Raw genomic sequence first — 20996 nt, 5'->3', positions numbered from 1 at the left:
GAATAGTTGTAGGAAAGAGTCTGGGCGTGACAAGGGCAGTCCTTAGAGCCTGCGAGAACAGCGCACGGGCCGTGAGGCTTTGCGAGGAGGGAGGCTCAGAGGAGTCTGGGAAGTGTAGTCCAGGTAGCTGAGCGGATGATCCGCGGTGGGGGCCAAGGTTCCGGAAAAGGCCTGAGAAGGTTTGAAAGAGAGGTAAGTGTGTCGCGCGGGCGGGTTGAGGTTGAACTGAGCGAGTTAAGTAAGGCTTCTCGGGCCGGCTGGGGGTGGGGTTGAGGTCCCTGCTCCAAGGGACGCTTTTTGTGTTCCTGGAGCGGGGGACCATGTTGTCATGGATACCCTTGCCCAGAACTGATAAGGAAGGGGTGTCGTTCCCGGAAACTCCCAGGAGCTTCCCCCGAGCTTGATGGATTTGGGCAGGAGAGATTGATCTCAAAGAGCCCTCTAGCGCCAAGGTAAAAGAAAGTCCCGGCGGGAAGCCAGGGGTTGCTTTTGCTGTTTTCCTGCGTTTGTACCCTGTTAGGATGATGATTGCGAAGGCGGCTGGTCAGCTGCACCCAGCAGCTTTGCTTGGCCTACCGTGTCACTGGGTGCTGCATCACCACCAAGGAAATGGACCAGGTTTTGCCATCATGCTGGGGGTGGGGATGGGGATGGGGATGGAGACTTCAAAATACTGTCAATAGTTTTGAAATCTAGTTTCCCGAACTGGGTAAAGCACCCCCTTCCCAAAAAGGCAGTCCCGATAATTGCTTATATATCGACCGATTCCTCAATGCCAAGTTATGTTCCAGGAACTTGTATTACATTGTATTATGCCATTCAACACCAGTATAGAGACAGATGAAAAACTAAGGTCTAGTGCAAGTTGAAACTAATTAAAAACAAAGGCATTTGAGTAGAGAAATGGTTGGGCTTGCATGCCTCTCCTTTATGTCTCATGTGAAGCTCTCTCTCAAGTAACAAAGCAAATCTTAAACAAAAATCAATGGGCTGGAAATGGGGTTCTGCAAAAAGGCTTTCATGCCTGAGGCTGTGAGGCCCCAGGTTCAACCCCCCAGCACTACCATAGACCGACATCAATGGGGAATGGACTTAGAAATCTCTGCCAGACTAGCACAGCGGGGGGGGGGGGTAAGTGCACCTGGCGCAAAGCGCAAGCAGGGGGCATAAGGATCTCGGTTCTAGCCGCCGGCTCCCCACCTGTAGGGGGGTCGTTTCACAGGTGGTGAAGCAGGTCTACAGGTGTCTCTCTTTCCTCTTCTCCGTCTTCTTGTCCTCTCTTGATTTTCTCTCTGTCCTATCCAACAACAGCAGTAATAATAACAACACCAATAAACAACAAGGGCAACAAAAGGGAAAAAATAGCCTCCAGGAGCAGTGGATTCCTAGTGCAGGTACTGAGCCCCAGCAAGGACCAGAGTAAGGATCCCAGTTGGAGTCCCTAGTTCCCCACCTGCAGGGGGTCACTTCACAAGCCGAGAAAGCAGGTCTGCAGGTGTCTTTCTCTTCCTCTCTGTCTTCCCTTCCTCTCTCGATTTCTCTCTGTTCTGTCCAACAACAACGACAGCAATAAGAACAACAGTAAACAACAAGGGCAACAAAAAGGAAAAGATGGCCTCCAGGAGCAGTGGCTTCATAGTGCAGGCACTGAGCCCCAGTAATAACCCTGGAGGCAAAAAAAAAAAAAAAGAAAGATGTCTCCACCTGCTGTCTGTGCCTCCTGAGAGAGCACTTTAACCCTATACTTTTTACTGCTTGCTAGTGGCAGGTTTTTCATACCTTGCAGAAAAGTTAAGAAAATATGTATCAATTCTTCTTTTAAACATTCTTCCTACTCACCACCTGAAACTTTGTGTTCTAGTGTGTCTACATTGGCGTCAAGACAATATTTGGTGTCATATAAAGCAATTTGAAATGTAAACCACTGTTTTGTTTCAGTATTACCTGTATCTGTCCTAAGCTTCATGGGAGAAGGAAATATTTCTTCATTGTGTACGTGCAGTCTCTAGTTACAGCCTAAATACAGGTAATAATAACAATAATCTATATCTGTACATAAGGGCTTCCACTTATATTATTACCATTAAAAATTATTTCTGAGGGAGAGAGAGAGGAAGGGAGAACCAGAGCATCACTCTGGCACTAGCAATATGAAGACCAAACTTGAGTTCAAAGTTTTGTGGTTTTATTTTTTTGCCTTCATGGTTATCGCTGGTGCTTGGTACCTGCACTACAAATCCATTGCTCCTGGAGCCATTTTTCCCATTTTGTTGCCCGTGTTGTAGTCATTATTGGATAGGACAGAGAGAAATCGAGAGAGGAGGGGAAGACAGAGAGGGGTTGAGAAAGACAGACACCTGCAGACCTGATTCACCACTCGCCAAGTGACCCTTACTCGGCATTTGTGCTTTTCCATGTGCGCTTAACCCGCTGCCCCCAAGAGTCCAAAGCTTTATACACAGTGCAATCTCCAGAGCCGCCATTATTTTTATTCCATTCTCATGATGTGACACATGTATAACATTTAAAAAAAGTTTATTTGATAGGATAGAAATTAAGAAGTGAGGGGCCAGGTGGTGATGCACCTGGTTAAGCGCACACATTACAGTGTGCAAGGATCTGGGTTCAAGTCCCTGGCCCCCACCTGCAGGGGGAAAGCTTTATAAGTGGTGAAGCAGGTCTGCATGTGTCTCTCTTGTCTCTCTTCCGCACTATATCCCCTCCCCTCACAATTTCTCTCTGTCTCTATTCAAAATCAATAAATAAAGATTAAAAAAAAAAAGAAGTAAGTGGATGATAGAGAGGGAGAGACTGACCTGTAGTAGTGCTCACCACTTGTGAAGCTTCCCTCTACAGGTAGTGACCATGGGCTTGAACCAGCATCCTTGCACCACCCCAAGTATAATTATTATAGGAGACATTGATTTACTAATGAAACTGAATGGCTGAACAGGCACACCCAACTTTTTTTTCTCCACCAGAACATTGCTTAGAAACCTTAGGCATGAAAGTCATTTTGTATAACCATTATGCTATATCCCTCGCCTACAGAGGCTCAACTTTCACTGTAAAAATAGGAGTAATTCTGCCAGCCTCAGAAAGTTTCATTAACATTTAGAGAATATAGGGTTGGGCGGTAGCGCAGCTGGTTAAGCGCACTTAGCGTGAAGTGCAAGGACTGGACTGGCTTACGGATCCCTGGTTGGAATCCCCTGCCCCCACCTGCAGGGGAGTCGCTTCACAAGGGATGAAGCAGGTCTGTAGGTGTCTATCTTTCTCTCTCCCTCTCTGTTTCCCCTCCTCTCTCCATTTTTCTCTGTTCTATCCAACAATGACGACATCAGTAACAACAACTACAACAGCAATAAAAATAAGGGCAACAAAAGGGAAAATAAATATATATATATATATATAAATTTAGAGAATACTACACAGGAAGTGTATTGCAGTATTTAGGAGATGTTTATTTCACTTTCTTTGGCTGTTTGATTTTATTAATAAGATATGTACTAATTGTTATAGATACAACTTACAGTACTCTACTGGATACTCTGAAGAATAGAATGATGATGCCATTTGCAGATTGTAAACTCAATTGGGAGTTTCATTTTATTTATTTATTTATTTATTTATTTATTTTTATTATCTTTACTTTGTTTGATAAAAATTGCCAGAAATCAAAAGGAAAGGGGATGAGAAAGAGGGAGAGAGGCAGAGAGATATCTGCAACACTACTTCACCACTTGCAAAGCTTTCCCCCTACAGGTGGGAACCAGGGACTTGAACCTGGGTCCTCATGCACTGCAATGCATGTGCTCAACTAGGTGTGCCACCACCTGGCCCAAGGAGTTTGATTTTATAAGGAAAAAAAGTCTTTTGATAGCATAAACATTACTTTGGGTTTTCACTCTGGAATACTTCTTGAGCCTCTCTGCATACTTGTTCCCTCTCCTTGGAATGCCTTTAGGTTTCTTTCTCTTCCCTTTACAAATCAATGAAGATATTGTCTGCTTTAGGAAGTCTTCCACACCCTGATCACTCATGTAAGGTCCAGAAAGGGTTGGATGTCTGTGGGATGTCACTGCATTATCTTCGTTTGAGTTCTTATTACACTATATTACTGTTTTCTATTTTCTTGTTTCTCCCGCAGACGGTGATCGTATCTCTTACTTCTGTAGCTGGAGCATAAGAACAGTTTGTTAACGAATGTTCTATCCATTTAGGATTTATCTAGACCCTGAGGATTACCCTGTGAATTGGTGAGTTAAAGGGAATTTTCAAGAGGCTTCGTAAGTTGATTTTAGCATTTAAGGAATAACCATAAATTTTTCATAATTCTCATGCAAAATAGATAAAATTTAATGGCTTTTATACGTTCACTATATTGAAATAAGGTGTTTCAGTGTGACTAGAACACAAGATTAGAAAGTAGTCATGGCCTAGACTTTCCTTTTTTCTTTTTAAGTTTTTTTTTAATTTTCATTTTTTCCCTTTTGTTGCTTTTTTTAATTATTGTAGTTACTATTGTTGTTATTGATATCATCATTGTTGGATAGCACAGAGAGAACTAGAGAGAGGAGGGGGAGAGAAAGACAGACACCTCTGCAGGTGTTTATCACCTGCTTTACCACCTGTGTAGAGACTCCCCTGCAGGTGGGGAGCAGGGGCTCAAAGCGGGATTCTTAAACCGATCCTTGCGCTTGGCACCATGTGCGCTTAACCCACTGTGCTACCACCCGACCTCCCTTTTTTCTTTCCTTTTTCTTTCTTTCTTTCTTTTTTATTTTTATTTTTTTTTTGCCTCCAGGGTTATTGCTTGGGCTCCTTGCCTGCGCTATGAACCACTTTTCCCCCTCATTTTTGTTGCTCTTGTTGTAGCCTTGTTGTGGTTATTGTTGTTGTTGATGGTGTTTATTGTTGGATAGGACAGAGAGAAATGGAGAGAGCAGGGGAAGACAGAGAGGGGGAGAGAAAGATAGATACCTGCAGTCCTGCTTCACCACCTGTAAAGCGACTCCCCTCAGGTGGGGATTGGGGGCTGGAACCAGGATCCTTAATGCTGGTCCTTGTGCTTTGCGCCACGTGCGCTTAACCCGCTGCTCTGCCGTCCGACCCCCATCCCCTTTTTTCTTTCTTTCTTTTAAAAATTTTTTAAAAAAATATTTATTTTCCCTTTTGTTGCCCTTGTTGTTTTTCATTGTTGTTGTAGTTGTTACTGTTGTTGTTGTTAGTGATGTCGCCATTGTTGGATAGGTCAGAGAGAAATGGAGAGAAGAGGGGAAGACAGAGAGGGGGAGAGAAAGACCTGCAGACCTGCTTCATTGTCTGTGAAGCGACTCCCCTGCAGTTGGGGAGCTGGGAGCTTGAACCAGGATCCTTCCGCCAGCCCTTGAGCTTAACCCGCTGCACTACGCCGGACTCCCCCATTTTTTCTTTCTTTTCTTTTTTTTACTAGAGCACTGCTCAGCTCTTGCTTATGGTGGAGTTGGGGAGTTGAACCTGGGACCTTTTGCCTAACCACTATATTTCCCTACATAATTGCCTAGAGCTCTCTCTCTTTTTTTTTGTTCTATTCTTTTTTTTTTTTTTTTTTTTTAAGAAAGGAGACATTAACAGGGTACAACTCCACACAATTCCCGCCACCCAATCTCTATATCCTGTCCCCTCCCCACTAGCTTTCTCGTTCTCTATTTCTCTGGGATCATGGACCCAGGGTCGTTGTGGGTTGCAGAAGGTAGAAGGTCTGGCTTCTGTAATTGCTTCCCTGCTGAACATGGGCGTTGACTGGTCGATCCATACTCCCAGTCTGCCTCTCTCTTTCCCTAGTAGGGTGGGTCTCTGGGGAAGTGGAGCACAAGGACTCATTGGTGGGGTCTTCAGTCCAGGGAAGCCTGGCCGGCATCCTGATGGCATCTGGAACCTGGTGGCTGAAAAGAGACTTAACATACAAAGCCAAACAAATTTTGAGAATTATAGACCCAAAGGATGGAATAGTGGAGATAAAGTGTTGGGGGTACTCACTGCAAACTCTAGTGTACTTCTGCTTTCAGGTATATATTTGCCCTGGTTTATGGATACGTGTGGACACATGCTCTATCTCCTGGAACCTGGTCTATATCTTGGTTTTGGGACTTTGTTAGGAAGTGAACCACCTGGGATGGAGTTAGAGAATACTATGAAAGGAAAGGTCTCACCCGAGTGATGAAGCTGAAGGGTTGTCATTCCACACCTGAAGTCTCTGGACACAGTCTGAAGTGAAGCATGCTGGGGTGGCACTTGTTGTGTTGAGTAGGTTGCAATCAGCGGATGCAATATTATTTGATAAGAATTGGGAGAAGCATACGGGAAAGTGGACCCTACCCTAGGGTCCCAGGACTGGGGGAAGTTTAGGCTCTATAGTGGAAATGTGAGGTTCCTGCTGTCTTAGGGTTCAAGGAGACAATGGATGATTATTGTTAACATCACATTATTTGGTAATTGGGTTAACTTTGAAAGGTCCCTTTGTTAGACATACAATCAATTTTCCCCCTCTCATATTAATTAAATAGTGATTTATATGACTACAATTTAATAGGAGTGTACATAAACACTATTCCCACCACCAAAAGATTGTGTCCCATCACACACACACACACACACACACACCCACACCGCCGGCCCAGGAAGCCGCATGTCCATCCTCCTCCTCACCACAGAGTTTTTACTTTGATGCCCTACTTTCAATTTAGTCAGATCCTGCTTTTAGTTTCCCTTTTTGATCTTCTTTCTCAACTTCTATTGATGAGTGGGATTATCCCATACTCATCTTTGTCATTCTGACTTAGCTCACTTAACATAATTCCTTCTACTCTGACCAAGATGGGTCAGAGAAGTTGAGTTCATTGTTCTTAGTAACTGCATAGAGCTCTCTGTTTTTTAAAATAAATTATTTATAAAATTATAACACTGACAAGACCATAGGATAAAAGAGGTACTAGTCCACACAATTCCCACCACCAGAACTCCGTATCCCAGCCCCTGCCTCTATAGCTTTCCTAATTCTTTAACCCTCTGAGAGTATGGACCCAGGGCCATTATGGAATGCAGAAGGTGGAAGGTCTGACTTCTGAAATTGCTTCCCCGCTGAATGTGGGTGTTGACAGGTCGATCCATACTCCCAGCCTGTCTCTCTCTTTCCCTAGTGAGGCAGAGCTCTGGGGAAGTGGGGCTCCAGGACACATTGGTGGGGTCTTCTGCCCAGCGAAATCCAGTTGGCATCATGGTAGCATCTGGAACCTGGTGGCTGAAAAAAGAGTTAAGATAGAAAGCTGATCAAATTGTTGACTAATGATGAACCTTAAGGCTGGAATATTGTGGATGAAGATTTGGGGTCTCCGTTTTGGAAATAGCTAGTAGGTCTATTTTAGGTATGGGCGAAAGGGCCCATGACTTTACTAGATTTTGCCTGATCCTGACATTTGATATGCAGGTGGATCCAAGTTATTGTCTGGGAAGATGATGTCATGGCTGGAAAAAGGGCTAGAGAGCTGGATCAGGAAAGAGAGTAGCTCCCAAATGTGGGACAAGTGTATAAATATTGTTGACTATAAACCCCATCGATTTGATCTCGTACCCATAGTCAGCATAGAAGTCTTTGTAACCTCTGCATCCCTGTAGGTCTGAGCTTGTATTCTGTGGTCATGAGTAGGACTAGAGCTCTTTTGTAGACAGTTTGTTATTTTAATTTTTTGAAGAAAGAGCTGTTGGTATTATATAGTTGTGGATCTCTGTCAGGAAAACGTAATAACTAAAATGTGGGGGCCACAATGCTATGGTTTCCTAGAGAGACTTGACTATCTTGCACAGTGTTTGGTTCATCATGGTAGTTTCCACAAAACATTGGGGGACCCTATGAGTCAGTAAAAGCAAAGTTTATTTAGAGGAAAGAGACATAGCTTGTGTCTGTACATGCAGGGGACACTGGAGAATGTGCTGACTTGCTGATTTTCTTTTTGTTTTATGTCCCCAATTCCTGTCTTACCTGGAATGAGCTTTTCACTGGCTGATTTAAATGACCTGATTCTTTTCTGTTGATCCTCTGTTGCCCAGACATTCTGCCACTCTTCTAATACCCCTTCTTCGTCTACCCCATGATGATTATTTTCTTCCCCCTACTTACCCTCTGTGCCATTGGGTAACCCAAAAATGGAGACAAAGACCAAGGTCTTGCAGATAAATGTCCATGTGACTGTTGGCCCAGGACTTTCTAGACCTAAGTTGTCTCTAACAATTACATTTGACAACTTAGAGATCTATGTACAAATCCAGATGAGTCTTTTGCATGTAGTATGCATGCATACATACTGATCTTATATTTATAGATGAGGTATATTCATTCTGGTTTTTCCTTCTCTTTGCTGTTTTTAATGCTAGTTCACTGGGGTTGACCCATAGTGTGATTTTAGTATGCTGCGACGAAAACCAACTCGCTTGGAGCTGAAGCTTGATGACATTGAGGAGTTTGAGAGCATTAGAAAGGATCTGGAGGTAAGAATGCAACTTTCTAGTGTGTGTGCTTATGGAGAAGACAAACAGTAAACTATGATGAAAGAATACTCTTGGTGGCACAGTGGATAAAATGTTTAACTTTCAAGTATGAAGTCCTGAGTTCTGTACCCAGCATTGCATGTGCCACAGGAATGGTCTTGTTGTCTCTCTGTCTTCCTTCTCTCTCTCTGTCTCTCTCATAAATAAATATTTTTTAAAAGAGTGTAATTTTTAGACATGTAGCAGTACTTGAAATAATAACCTCAGTTTTTGAACTTCAGATTCTTATGCCAGTAGTATATTTGAAATTTATTTATTTATTTATTACAGAATTACATGTCGACAGGGGCTTGAATCCACACCATTCCCACCACCAGAGTTCTGAATTTTCACTCTCTCCACTGCAATCCATCACAGTTCCCCTAAAGTTTATTTGAAATTTCTATTAGGATTCTTCACAGCATCCAAACTTAGTGGTCAAAAACAAAACAAAAAAAGACAAAAAATTCCCCCTCCCCCCAATTAAGTATGCTAGAAGTCAGTGTCACTGGTCCAAAATCAGGATGTCAGCAAAACCATATTCTCTCTAGAGATTCTAGGGGAGAATCTGTTTTATATAACTCTTCCTGTTTCTGGTGGCCACTAGCCTCTCTTCACTGGTGGCCACATCACTCCAGTCTCTATTATCTATGGTCAGATTGCTTTCTTTTATGTCTATGAAGCTTCTTTTTTCCCCCTCTTATGAGGGTACATGTGACAGCACCCAGATAGTCAAAAATAGTATTCCTATCTCAAAAATCACTAGTTTTATTTTATTTTTACTTACTGGAGCACTGCTCAGCTGTGGCTTATGGTGGTATAGGGGACTGAACCTGGGACTTCGGAGCCTCAGGCATGAGCGTTTCTTTGCATAACCATTATGCTATCTCCCCCGCCCAAAATCACTAACCACCTGCGTTACCGCCCGACTCCCTGATTTCTTTCTTAAATTGTTGTTCTCATCTTGATATCTATATACCAATGCGATTGTTTAAGCCAGAAACCTAAGAATCATTCTTGAGTTCTCCCTTTCCTTCACCATTTGTATTCTGTTTTTTTAAAGATATTTTTAAATATGAATTGCTTAATTTATTTTTGGATAGAGACAGAGAAATTGAGAGGGAAAGGGAAGATAGGGGGAGAGAGCGAGCACTGTTTCACTGCTCATGAAACTTCCCCATTGCAGGTGGGGACTGGGGGCTTGAACCCAGTTCTTTGTGCATTACAGTGTGTGCAATCAGCCACGTACAGCACCACTCAGCCTCCACTCTTAATATTCTTACTGTTCTAAATACTTTGACTCTACTTTTGGAACATTCTAGAATCTACCCATACCTTTTCATCTCCATTGTTGCAACTCTAGTCCAAGTGATTACCATTTCTCTCTATACAGTTCCAGTATAGTCTAAGTGATCCATTTCTATTTTCCCCCTTTAATATATTCTCCATCAGCAATCTAGAATGTTCTTTTTAAATATTGTAGATCATGGTAATGAGGGAGGTATCAGCAGGTAAAGCATAGGACTTGCATGCAGGACCCTGGCTTCCATCCCTGGCACTACATAAGACAGATTGCTCTGGTCTCTCTTTTTTCAGATCATGTTATCCTATTATCTAAAACATTTACATGGTTTCCTGCATTTAGCTGATTCCTTAGAATGACATGCATAGAAGGTCCTTTGTGACCTGGTTATTGCTCATCTCTCCTTTGTACTTAAAAAAAATTTTTTTTTAATTTTCCTTTTTGTTGTCCTTGTTGTTTTTTTAAATATTTATTTATTCCCTTTTGATGCCCTTGTCGGGTTTTTTATTGTTGTAGTTATTATTGTCATTGTTATTGATGTCATTGTTGTTGGATAAGACAGAGAGAAATGGAGAGAGGAGGGGAAGAGGGGGAGAGAAAGACACCTGAAGACCTGCTTCACTGCCTGTGAAGCGACTCCCCAGCAGGTGGGGAGTCTGGGGCTCAAACCAGGATCCTTCAGCCAGTCCTTGCACTCTGCGCCACGTGCGCTTAGCCTGCTGCGTTACCACCAGACTCCCTTCCTTGTTTTTTTTTTATTGTTGTTGTTGATGTCGTCTTTGTTAGCTAGGATAGAGAGAAATGGAGAGAAGAGGGAAGACAGAGGGGGAGAGAAAGACACCTGCAGATCTGCTTCACCGCTTGTGAAGTGACTCCTTTTGCAGGTGGGGAGCCAGGGGCTTGAACCAGTATCCCTAAGCCCGTCCTTGCACTTAGCGCCACGTGCGCTTAACACCCCACCCCCACCCCGCGCTATCATCCAACTTCCTCTCCTTTGTATTTTTCACTGTTATCTTTAATTATAGTGCCTATACATATGCCTATACATATACATATGTCCCATATGCCTGAAATGCCCTTTTCTCTTTTCAGAATAACTTCCACTCATCTTTTGACCCAGTGTCTCCAAAAAGTTATTTCGGATTATCTGCCCCTCTCTGGGCTAGGTCAACCTCTTCCCTCTGTGTTGACCTCTGTGTTGACCTCTCTCTTGTAACTCTATATTCCTGATTTTCCCCAGTAGGACATTTGCTTCTTGAAAGCAAGAATTAGTATATTCATCTCTACATCTGTCCCTGCAATAACAGGTTTAAAAGAGGTGATAAGCCATCAGAGTAGATTTTTATAAATGTTTATTTACTGGATAGAGGCTGAGATAAATTGGGGTAGGGGAGAAGGGACAAAGAGAGAGCGGGTGAGAGAGAGAAAGATCAGGGCTCAGGCAGTGGTACACCTGATAGAGCACACACATTACCAGGCACAAGGAAGGATCCAGGTTCAAGGCCTCAGTCTCCGCCTACTGGTGAAATTTCGTAAACAGGAATGTTTCTTCCCTCTTCCCCATTTCTGTTTATGTAAAAAAGGGAAGAAAAAAAAAATGACAATAAGGTTGTCGGGAGTGGTACAACCCTGGTAGCAATAAATATCTAAGTTTTTTTTTTTAAAAGATTTTATTTATTCATTAATGAGAAAGATAGAAGGAGAGAGAGAAAGAACCAGATATCACTCTGGTACATGTGCTGTCGGGGATTGAACTCAGGTCCTGCTGCTTGAGAATCCAGTGCTTTATCCACTGCACCACCTCCCGGATCATACAGTTTTTGGTTTTAAAAAGTCATCATTTCACTGTACAAAATGTCTGCTCTGGGGGTTGGGTGGTGGTGTACCTGGTTGAGTGCACATGTTATAATGCACAAGGACCTGAGTCTAAGCCCCTGGTCCTTGCAAGGGGGAAGGTTTCTCTCTCTCCCTCTCTCCCTTTCTTTTCCAGAACTTTAGCCACTGTACCACATCTCTAGCCACAGTACCTTAGATTTCTTTCCTCTTCTTTTCCACCTCAGGTGACTTTAGTTTTCTTTTTTTTAAAAAAAATATTTATTTATGTATTTATTCCCTTTTGTTGCCCTTGTTGTTTTTATTGTTATAGTTATTATTGATGTCGTCGTTGTTGGATAGGACAGAGAGAAATGGAGAGAGGAGGGGAAGACAGAGAGGGGGAGAGAAAGACACCTGCAGACCTGCTTCACCGCCTGTGAAGCGACTCCCCTGCAGGTGGGGAGCTGGGGGCTTGAACCGGGATCCTTAAGCCGGTGCTTGCATTTGGCGCCACGTGCGCTTAATCCTCTGAGCTACCACCCGACTCCCCGTGACTTTAGTTTTCTATAAGCATCATCATTTTTTGCTTTTTAAGAACTTACATTGTGGGCTAAGGAGACAGCATAATGGTTATGCAAAAAGACTTTCACGCTTGAGGCACTAAAGGGCCCAGATTCAGTCCTCAGCACCATCATAAGCTAGAGTTGACCAGTGCTATCGTAAAAAATAAATTAATAAATAAAAACAATAACATAAAATAAAAATACATATTGAAGCAGATCCTCTCTTCTGGCCTGCCTATCTTGGCTCTTTGGGGGCATATTCTTGATTGCTTTGGTTCTTACTCCTGCTTTTCTTTTCTCTTTCTTTTTTTTTCCATCACCAAAGGACTGTGTACTCACCCTCATCCTCATAGATAACCACTGTAGTTCTCCCACAGTCCTGAAAATAGGTTGACATTTTTTTCACATTTGTGTACTCAACTGTCTATGTTTTGCACATCAGTGAAACTATTCTGTAGTTCCCCTTCACCTCCTTACTTTCATCACTGAGTATAATCTCCAGTTCCATCCACTTTTTTTTAAACTTTTTTTAATACATTTTAAAAATATATTTATTTTATTTATTTATTCCCTTTTGTTGCCCTTGATGTTTCATTGTTGTAGTTACTATTGTTGTTGTTGATGTCACTGTTGTTGGATAGGACAGAGAGAAATCAAGAGAGGAGGGGAAGATAGAGAAGGGCAGGAAAAAGATAAGAAACCTGCAGACCTGCTTCACTGCTTGTGAAGCGACTCCCCTATAGATAGGGAGCTACGGGCTCGAACCAGGGTCCTTACGCTAGTCCTTGCACTTTGCACCACCTGCGCTTAACCCACTGCGCTATCGCTTGACTCTCCTCCATTCACTTTAAAAAAAAATTTAAATATTTATTTATTTCCCCTTTTGTTGCCCCTGTTGTTTTATTGTTGTGGTTACCATTGTTGTTACTGATGTCATCGCTGTTGGGTAGGACAGAGAGAAATGGAGAGAGGAGGGGAAGACAGAGAAGGGAAGAGAAAGCCCCGGCAGGTAATTAGGGTATCCTGGAGGAGGAGGGGTGTCAGCAAAGAATGAGAAAGAATGAGAGATGAGTGAGTTGATGCTCAATCACGCTCAAGCAGACATCTCTGCCATACTTAAGCAGAACTTTATTTTTATAGTCTCATAAGGCTTAGATCATTGAAACAAAAATCACCAAGGTATAGATTATTAAAACAAAAATCACCAAGGCTTTGGTCACTAATACAAAAGTCACCAAAGCTTTGATTATTAATACAAAAATCACCAAGTAAGAACAGCACAGGTAGGGAACACCTCCTGCTTTATGGAACATTCACATTCCAGGGACACTTTTCTCTCTAGAGATCACATCACAGTTTCTATGTCCTTTGTTATTCCTGTACCTTTGTGCTAGGCAGATGTCTTACTGATTAAGATTAATATTCTACCTGTATGTTTATGCCATTCTCTTGCCCCTATGCACCAGAAGCCAGTGGTTCATAGAAAGTTCAAGCTTGTTATGTTTCTAGGGGCCTTAAACAAATTGAGCAGCCCATTTTTCATAAAATCTTTTCCATTGTTTGATCAAGGAGTTTTGTTTTGTTCCTTACTGAGAAGGCACCAAGGTGGTACTGACCTGGCCAGGCTCTCCATAAAGTTAAGCTCTCTAGCTGGAATCTATCTTCTGTGTATGTTCACTATGTGACCTATTTTCTCATGTACTATTCCTGCATAAGGAAGTGGGAGCATAGTGGTGTGTGGTAGATTGTATTTGTAGCTTGTAATTGTAGATTGCCCATTATATCTAGGCAAGTACCATAACTTTCCATTTATTAATTATGCTATGTAAGGTGGCCCCTCCACTTCAGGAACCACCAATCTTTCTCTATATTTTAGGGGGAATACTAAAGGGAGTTGTGTAGATAAAGGGGAAAACAATTCTTCCTCTTGGAGTCTCCTGAAAAATTCTGGATTACTGATATTGCTTGTTCCATTATGATCAATCTTACAGAGTGCAGTGCAGGTTTTGTCATTACTTTTGTTATTGGTCAGGCTCTGAGCCTGGCCATAGGTAAATATTATTAAGACCACACAGAGCTTAATCTCAAGCCCTATACATGGCAAAAAGCAAGATGGTTTCAGTTTGGCCTGGAAAGTCCAGCCGTGCTGAACTTCCTGCTAAGCTGGTACCTTGTCAAGCAGCTCGCATGGTGGCGCCTGCACCACACTTGCAGACCTGCTTCATCACTTGTGAAGCGAATCCCCTGCAGGTGGGGAGCTGGGGGCTCAAATTGGGATCCTTACTCTGGTCCTTGCGCTTTTCACCATGTGTGCTTAACCCACTGCGCTACTGCCCGACTCCCTAGTTCCATCCACTTTATCCCAAAGGGCACAATATCATTACTTTTTATTGCTGCATAATACTCTGTTTAACATATGCCCCATAATTTTTTTCAGAGCACTGCTCAGCTCTGGCTTATGGTGGTGTGGGGGATTAAACCTGGGACTTTGGAGCTTCAGGCATGAGAGTCTTTGTACAGTGTTGTTAAAGTTCGGAGGCTCCAGCTGGCCGGGCTAGCTTCGTAGCGGTAGCCAAACCAACACGAAGAATACCAACAGTACAGCCATTATGCTGTCTACCCCCACCCCAATAACTTTTTATCCAGTCATCTGTCAAAGGGCATTCTGGTTGTTTCCAGGTTTTTTTTCTTTTTTTTTTTCTGTTGTAAATATAGCCGCCATAAACATGGGGACGCATATATCCCTACAAATCAATGTTACATTATATTTTTTGGGTATATGCCTAGTAGTGGAATTACTGGGTCATAGGAATTTCCATTTGTATTTGTTTAAGGATTCTCCATACTGTTTTCCATAGTGGTTGCACCCATCAGCAATGTAGTAGAGTTCCTCTCTTTCCATGTCCTCTGCAACACTTATCTTCTATTGTTTTATTGAGGGAGCCCATTCTCACACGTGTGAAGTAGAATTTCAGTGTTGTTTTAATCTGCATTTCTCTGATGATAAGTGAATTAGAACATTTCCACATATGTCTATGGGTCATGTTTATCTCTTCTTTTTTTGAAAACTAGTTTTCTGAATTGATAAATTCTAGTATTTATTTATAAAATGGTAGTATTGACAAAACCATAGGATAAGAGGGGTACAGTTCCATACAGTTGTCACCACCAGAACTCTGTATTTCAATCCTGTCCCTTGAAAGCTTTCCTGTTCTTTGTCCCTCTGGGAGTATGGACCCAGGATCATTATGGAAGGTGGGAGGTCTGGTTTCTGTAATTTCTTCCCCACTGAACATGGTCGTTGACAGGCTGATTCGTACTCCCATCCTGTCTCTCTCTTTCCCTAGTGGGGTAGAGATCTGGGGAGGTGGGGCTTCAGGACACATTGGTGGGGTCGTTTGCCCAGGGAACTCAGGTGGGCATCATGATAGTATCTGGAACCTGGTGACTGAAAAAGAGTTAAGATATAAAACAGAACCAATTGGTGACTATGTTTATCTCTTCTTTAGAGACCAATCTATTTGGATGGTGGCGCACCTGGTTGAGTGCACGTTATAATGCACAAGGACCCAGGCTCAAGCCCCCAAATCCCCCCTGCAGGGGGAAAGCTTCGCAAGTGGTCAAGCAGTGTTCTAGGTGTCTCTCTCCCTATCTCTCCCTTCCCTCTCAATTTCTGACTGTCTCTATCCAATAAATAAAGATAATAAAAATTAAAAAAGAGAACTGTCTATTCATATCTTCTGCCAACTTTTTTATTGGGCTGTTCTTTTTTTTTTGAGCTGTATGAGTTCTTTATAAATGTTTGATATTAAGTACTTGGCAGAAGTGTAGTGTTCAAATATGTTTTCCCTTTTGCTAGGTTTCCTGTTTATCCTTATGGAATTTTCTTTTGATGTATAAAAGCTTTTTAATTTGATACAGTCCTGTTCAGTTTTGCTATTGTTTCCTTTGCCCATGGGGTGTAGTCTCCAAATCTGTATTTACTGTTAGGGTCCTGGAATGTTTCACATTGCATTCTATGTATTTTATAGTTTCAGGTCTAATATCCATATCCTTGATCCATTTAGAGATTTAGAATTTTAGAGTTTTAGAATTTTGGTGCATGGTGTTAGGTGTAGTCTAGTTTCATTTTTCTGCATGTGGTTGTCCCATTTCACCCAACACCATTTTTTTTTTCCCCTCCAGGGTTATTGCTGGGCTCGGTGCCTGCACCATGAATCCACCACTCTTGGAGGCCTTTTTTCCCCCTTTTGTTGCCCTTGTTGTTGTAGCCTTGTTGTGGTTATTATTATTGCCATTGTTGATGTTGCTCGTTGTTGGATAGGACAGAGAGAAATGGAGAGAGGAGGGGAAGACAAAGAGGGGGAGAGAAAGACAGACACCTGCAGACCTGCTTCACTGCCTGTGAAGCGACTCCCCTGTAGGTGGGGAGCTGGGGGCTCGAACCGGGATCCTTACACCTGTCCTTGGCGCTTTGCGCCACATGTGCTTAACCTAATGCGCCACCGCCCGACCCCCCAACACCATTTTTACTCCCCTTTTCTCTCCTGCTTTTGCTTAATAAACTTCTATTCATCTTTCTGAGAAAAAAATTACATTAAGTGCCTCAGGAGTGATTCAGCTGGTAAAGCACAGAATTGCTTTTTGTATGCCTGAGGCTCCCAGTTCTGTCTCTATCACAGCATGTAGTGGAATGGTTCTGGCTTCTTTTTCTCTTCTTACTTGTGAAACTGTGTCTACTTCATATGAAATAAATCTAAAAAAAAACAAAACAGCTTATATTCATAGTGCCTATTAAGGATGAGCTTTATCTGTGGAGTAAAAGTCAATTGTTGAGTCTCACAAATTGCTAGTATACTGACCTTTGACTGTGAAGATAATCTCACTACTGAATTAGTCTTTCAGCTAACAGCAGTCATCCAGTGGCTTTGACCTGTTTTAGAGCATCATAGGTGGGAGGGACAATCTTGCTCTGAACAGAACTCTTGTTTCTTTCTTTCTTTTTTTTTTTTTTAATATTTATTTACTTTCTCTTTTTGTTATTTATTTATTTTAAATTTTTTTCCCTTTTGTTGCCCTTGTTGTTTATCGCTGTTGTTGTTATTGCTGTCTTTGTCATTGGATAGGACAGAGAGAAATGGAGAGAGGAGGTGAAGACAGAGAGGGGGAGAGAAAGCCACCTGCAGACCGGCTTCACTTCTTGTGATGTGACTCCCCTGCAGGTGGGGAGCCGGGGGCTGGAACTGGGATCCTTTTGCTGGTCCTTGTGCTTTGCACCACGTGCGCTTAACCTGCTACGCTACCTGACTCCCAGGCTCTTAATTTCTGGTGGTTGTTTTTTTTTTTTTTAATTTTTAATTTTATTTATTTTTATTTATTTATTTATTCCCTTTGTTGCCCTTGTTGTTTTATTGTTGTAGTTATTATTGTTGTTGTCATTGTTGGATAGAACAGAGAGAAATGGAGAGAGGAGGGGAAGACAGAGAGGAGAGAAAGATAGACACCTGCAGACCTACTTCACCGCCTGTGAAGAGACTCCCCTGCAGGTGGGGAGCCAGGGTTTGAACCGGGATCCTTATGCCGGTCCTTGTGCTTTGCACCACCTGTGCTTAACCCGCTGTGCTACAGCCCGACTCCCTCTGGTGGTTAGTTTTACTAGTCACTTTTTCCTTCTTTTCGTTCAATAATACATTTGCAGAAATATTCCTCTCGTTCCCATGTCAGCTAACTTCATTTTTCCAGTTTGGGTTTCCTGTTTTGAACCTTCATCACTGTACACTCATCTCCTTGCCTCTTTTCACTATCTTTGGCAGTCTGTCATAGCCTTGTTGTCTGTCATAGCCCTGATCATCCTATGCTGTGACTGTCTGTTGGTCTGCTTCTCTACTAGACTGTGACATCCTACATGGTAGGGGTTATTTACCACTTTACTGAGGAGATGCTCCCTTACAGGACTTGGCACAGGGGCACATTTTCACATCTTCCCAAGAAGTGTCAGCACCCCTCACCACTTATGGAATTCCTATATCCCCATTAAACCCCCAACCTAAACATGAGATTTTTAGTTTGTTCCATAGACCTTAACCCTATCCTTTACATATAATAAGTGTATTGTAAGTATTAAATAAAGCTCATGGAATTTGCTAATGGGAAGAATGTTTTCTTCTTCTTTTTCTTCCTTTCTCCTTTCCTCTCACTTTTCTTTGCTTCCTCCCCCCCCAAAAAAAAAAAAAAAAAGAAGTAGCTCTGGCGTATGGTGTGTGTGTGATATTGAACTAGGACCTCTGGTGCTTTAGGCATGAAAGTTATTTGCATAACCATTATGCTATCTCCCCTGTCCAAGAATCTTTTTTTTTTTGCCACCAGGGTTGTCGTTGGGGCTTGGTGCCAGAACTACTTCTGGCAGCAATCTTTCTTTCTCTCCCCCCTTCTGTTATACTTGATAGGACAGGACAGGGAGAAATTGAGATGAGAAACATAGGACAACTGTAGGCCTGCTTCACTGCTCATGAAGTGCTCCCCTATAGACGGAGAATGGGGGCTCCAATCCCAGTCCTTATGCATAGTGAAATACGCACTTAACGAGGGTACTACCACCTGACCCCCTTCCCACCAGAATGTCTAATCCTAACATTTTTATACATTTTATACTTTCAGAACCGTAAGAAACAAAAAGAAGATGTGGAAGTTGTAGGAAGCAGTGATGGAGAAGGAGCCATTGGACTCAGTAGTGACCCCAAAACTCGGGAACAAATGATTAATGATCGAATTGGTTATAAACCCCAACCCAAACCCAACAGTCGTTCATCTCAATTTGGAAGTTTTGAATTTTAGAGTGGATTATCTTCTGTGCCAAAGCCCTGGAGTGGAGCAGCCCTGATGGCAGGAGTACAAGCAAGATTTAGAAAATTGTGTGCTTACAGTCAAGCAAATTGTTGAACTTCCTACAGAGAAACATACTTCTGCATGAGATTACTGATGCTTAAATTTTACTCTGTCTTGAAATCCAGACTCTTGTTTGTTGCTGGAAAAACCGACTGGATAAAATTTGTCTGATTTTTGTTTTTAAAAATAAATATATTTTTGGAAGAGTGTGCAACATCCTTAATGAAGCATAGTAGCACTGTTAACTCCAGACTTTGAGAGGTAATTGCTTGGTGTTGGGGTGTGGGTAGGAAATAGCTCAGTCTTTTAACTGTCTGGGTATGACGTGGATGGAGGATAGTGGAGAAAGTTGGCAATATAAATGCTACTAGCAGTACAACCACAGTTAGTTTTCTTCCCTTTCCTATGAATTTTTCCCACTAGGACTCAGTCTTTGAGACAACATAAGAGGACAACTTAGAATCATGTCCTTTGGGAGGTCAGGTGGTAGCACAGCAGGTTAAGCGCACATGGTACAAAGCCCAAGGACCAGAGTAAAGATCCCAGTTCGAGCTCCCAGATCCCTACCCATGGGGGTTGCTTCACGGGCGGTGCAGCAGGTCTGCAGGTGTCTTTCTCTCCCCCTTTCAATTTCTGTCCTATCCAACAGCAATGACAATAATAATGACAACAACAAGGGCAACAAAATGGGAAAAATGACCTCCAGGAGCAGTAGATATGCAGTGAAGGCATCAAGCCCCAGCAATAACCATGGAGGCAAAAAAACAAAAACAAAAACATGTCCTTCGGTTTTCACTGTTTAATTCAACTACAGGGAAATAGAAGGTATGCTAGAAAGAACCTCTGGGATCACTGGTTCTAAAAAGACCCCTCAGCAGGATTTTACCCAGCCTTTCTAGTATATAAAGTACGAGTAACAAGAATATAGGAGAGGCAGGGAAGGAATAGGATAGTAGATAGTGTCCCCTTATTCCTTCAAGTTATAGTACCAAGGCTTAAATGCAGGACTTCTGATATGTAAGGAAAGCACTCTACCTTTGAATCACACCCTCAGTCATCTTTCAACTATATTTTATTTTATTATATAAACTATATTTTAGGGGCTGAGCGGTGGTGCACCTGGCTGAGTACACGTTATTATAGTGCACATGGACCTGGGTTCAAGCCCCCAGTCCCCTCCTGCAGGGGAAGAGCTTTGCTAGTGGTGAAGCAGTGTTATAGGTATCTCTTTCCCTCTCTTTCTGGCTATTTCTTCCAATAAATAATAAAACATTTTAAAATAAACTTTATTTTATTCACTTATGTAAACTTTGATTTTATTGAGAGACACCAAAACACTACTGAGCTCTGACTTACTGTGTGATGCTGGGGATTGAACCTGGGTCCTTGGAGCCTCAGACATGAAAGACTTGTATAAGGCCTAGGCTGTCTCCCTGGCCTCAACTATTCTTTTTTAAGATTTGTTTTACTTATTATGAGACTTTTACATGATGCAGAGTAGACACCACTCCAGTACATGTAGTGCCAGGGATCAAACTGGGAACCTCAGGCATGTAAGTCCACTGCTTTCCCAGTTGCGCTATTTCCCTAGCTGCTTGCCAATAATACAGAATCTTTATTCTACCAGTTTTATCTAAGATCTTTAATTCTGTTATCTTTACATCTTAAAAACATAAGCAGGGAGACAGTAGAGGTAGCACATCAGACTTTTATGCCTGAAGCCCAATAGGTCACAGGTTCAATCCTTAGCACCACATGCCACAACTTAGCAGTGCTTTTGTCTCTCTGTCATTAATAATACATGATAATCTTTTGTTTTTATTTATTTATTTATTTATTATGAAGCTTTCCCTCTGTAGGTAGGG

General features: G+C 42.3%; 1 protein-coding gene across 7 annotated transcripts; it reads left to right on the top strand.

Moving 5' to 3' along the window:
- Positions 1-3: 3 nt before the first annotated feature.
- On the top strand, positions 4-19335 carry CDC26 (cell division cycle 26). 7 transcript variants are annotated; one of them, XM_060199975.1, is made up of 4 exons: positions 40-192; positions 4151-4259; positions 8434-8526; positions 18904-19335. In XM_060199975.1, the coding sequence occupies exons 3-4, from the start codon at positions 8446-8448 to the stop codon at positions 19078-19080; spliced, it is 258 nt and encodes an 85-aa protein (XP_060055958.1). In that variant the 5' UTR covers positions 40-192; positions 4151-4259; positions 8434-8445; the 3' UTR covers positions 19081-19335. The 7 variants fall into 7 exon arrangements, with proteins under 7 accessions (XP_060055961.1, XP_060055958.1, XP_007526800.1 ...); XM_007526738.3 differs by having other exon boundaries at positions 43-192; positions 8413-8526; XM_060199976.1 differs by lacking the exon at positions 40-192 and adding an exon at positions 316-452.
- The last annotated feature ends 1661 nt before the right edge of the window (positions 19336-20996 follow it).

The sequence above is a fragment of the Erinaceus europaeus genome, chromosome 10 (genome assembly GCF_950295315.1).
Source record: "Erinaceus europaeus chromosome 10, mEriEur2.1, whole genome shotgun sequence".
Classification (NCBI taxonomy): Eukaryota; Metazoa; Chordata; class Mammalia; order Eulipotyphla; family Erinaceidae; genus Erinaceus; species Erinaceus europaeus.
The sequence above is the reverse complement of the archived record's forward strand: the minus strand, read 5'-3'. Positions and strand labels throughout refer to the sequence as shown.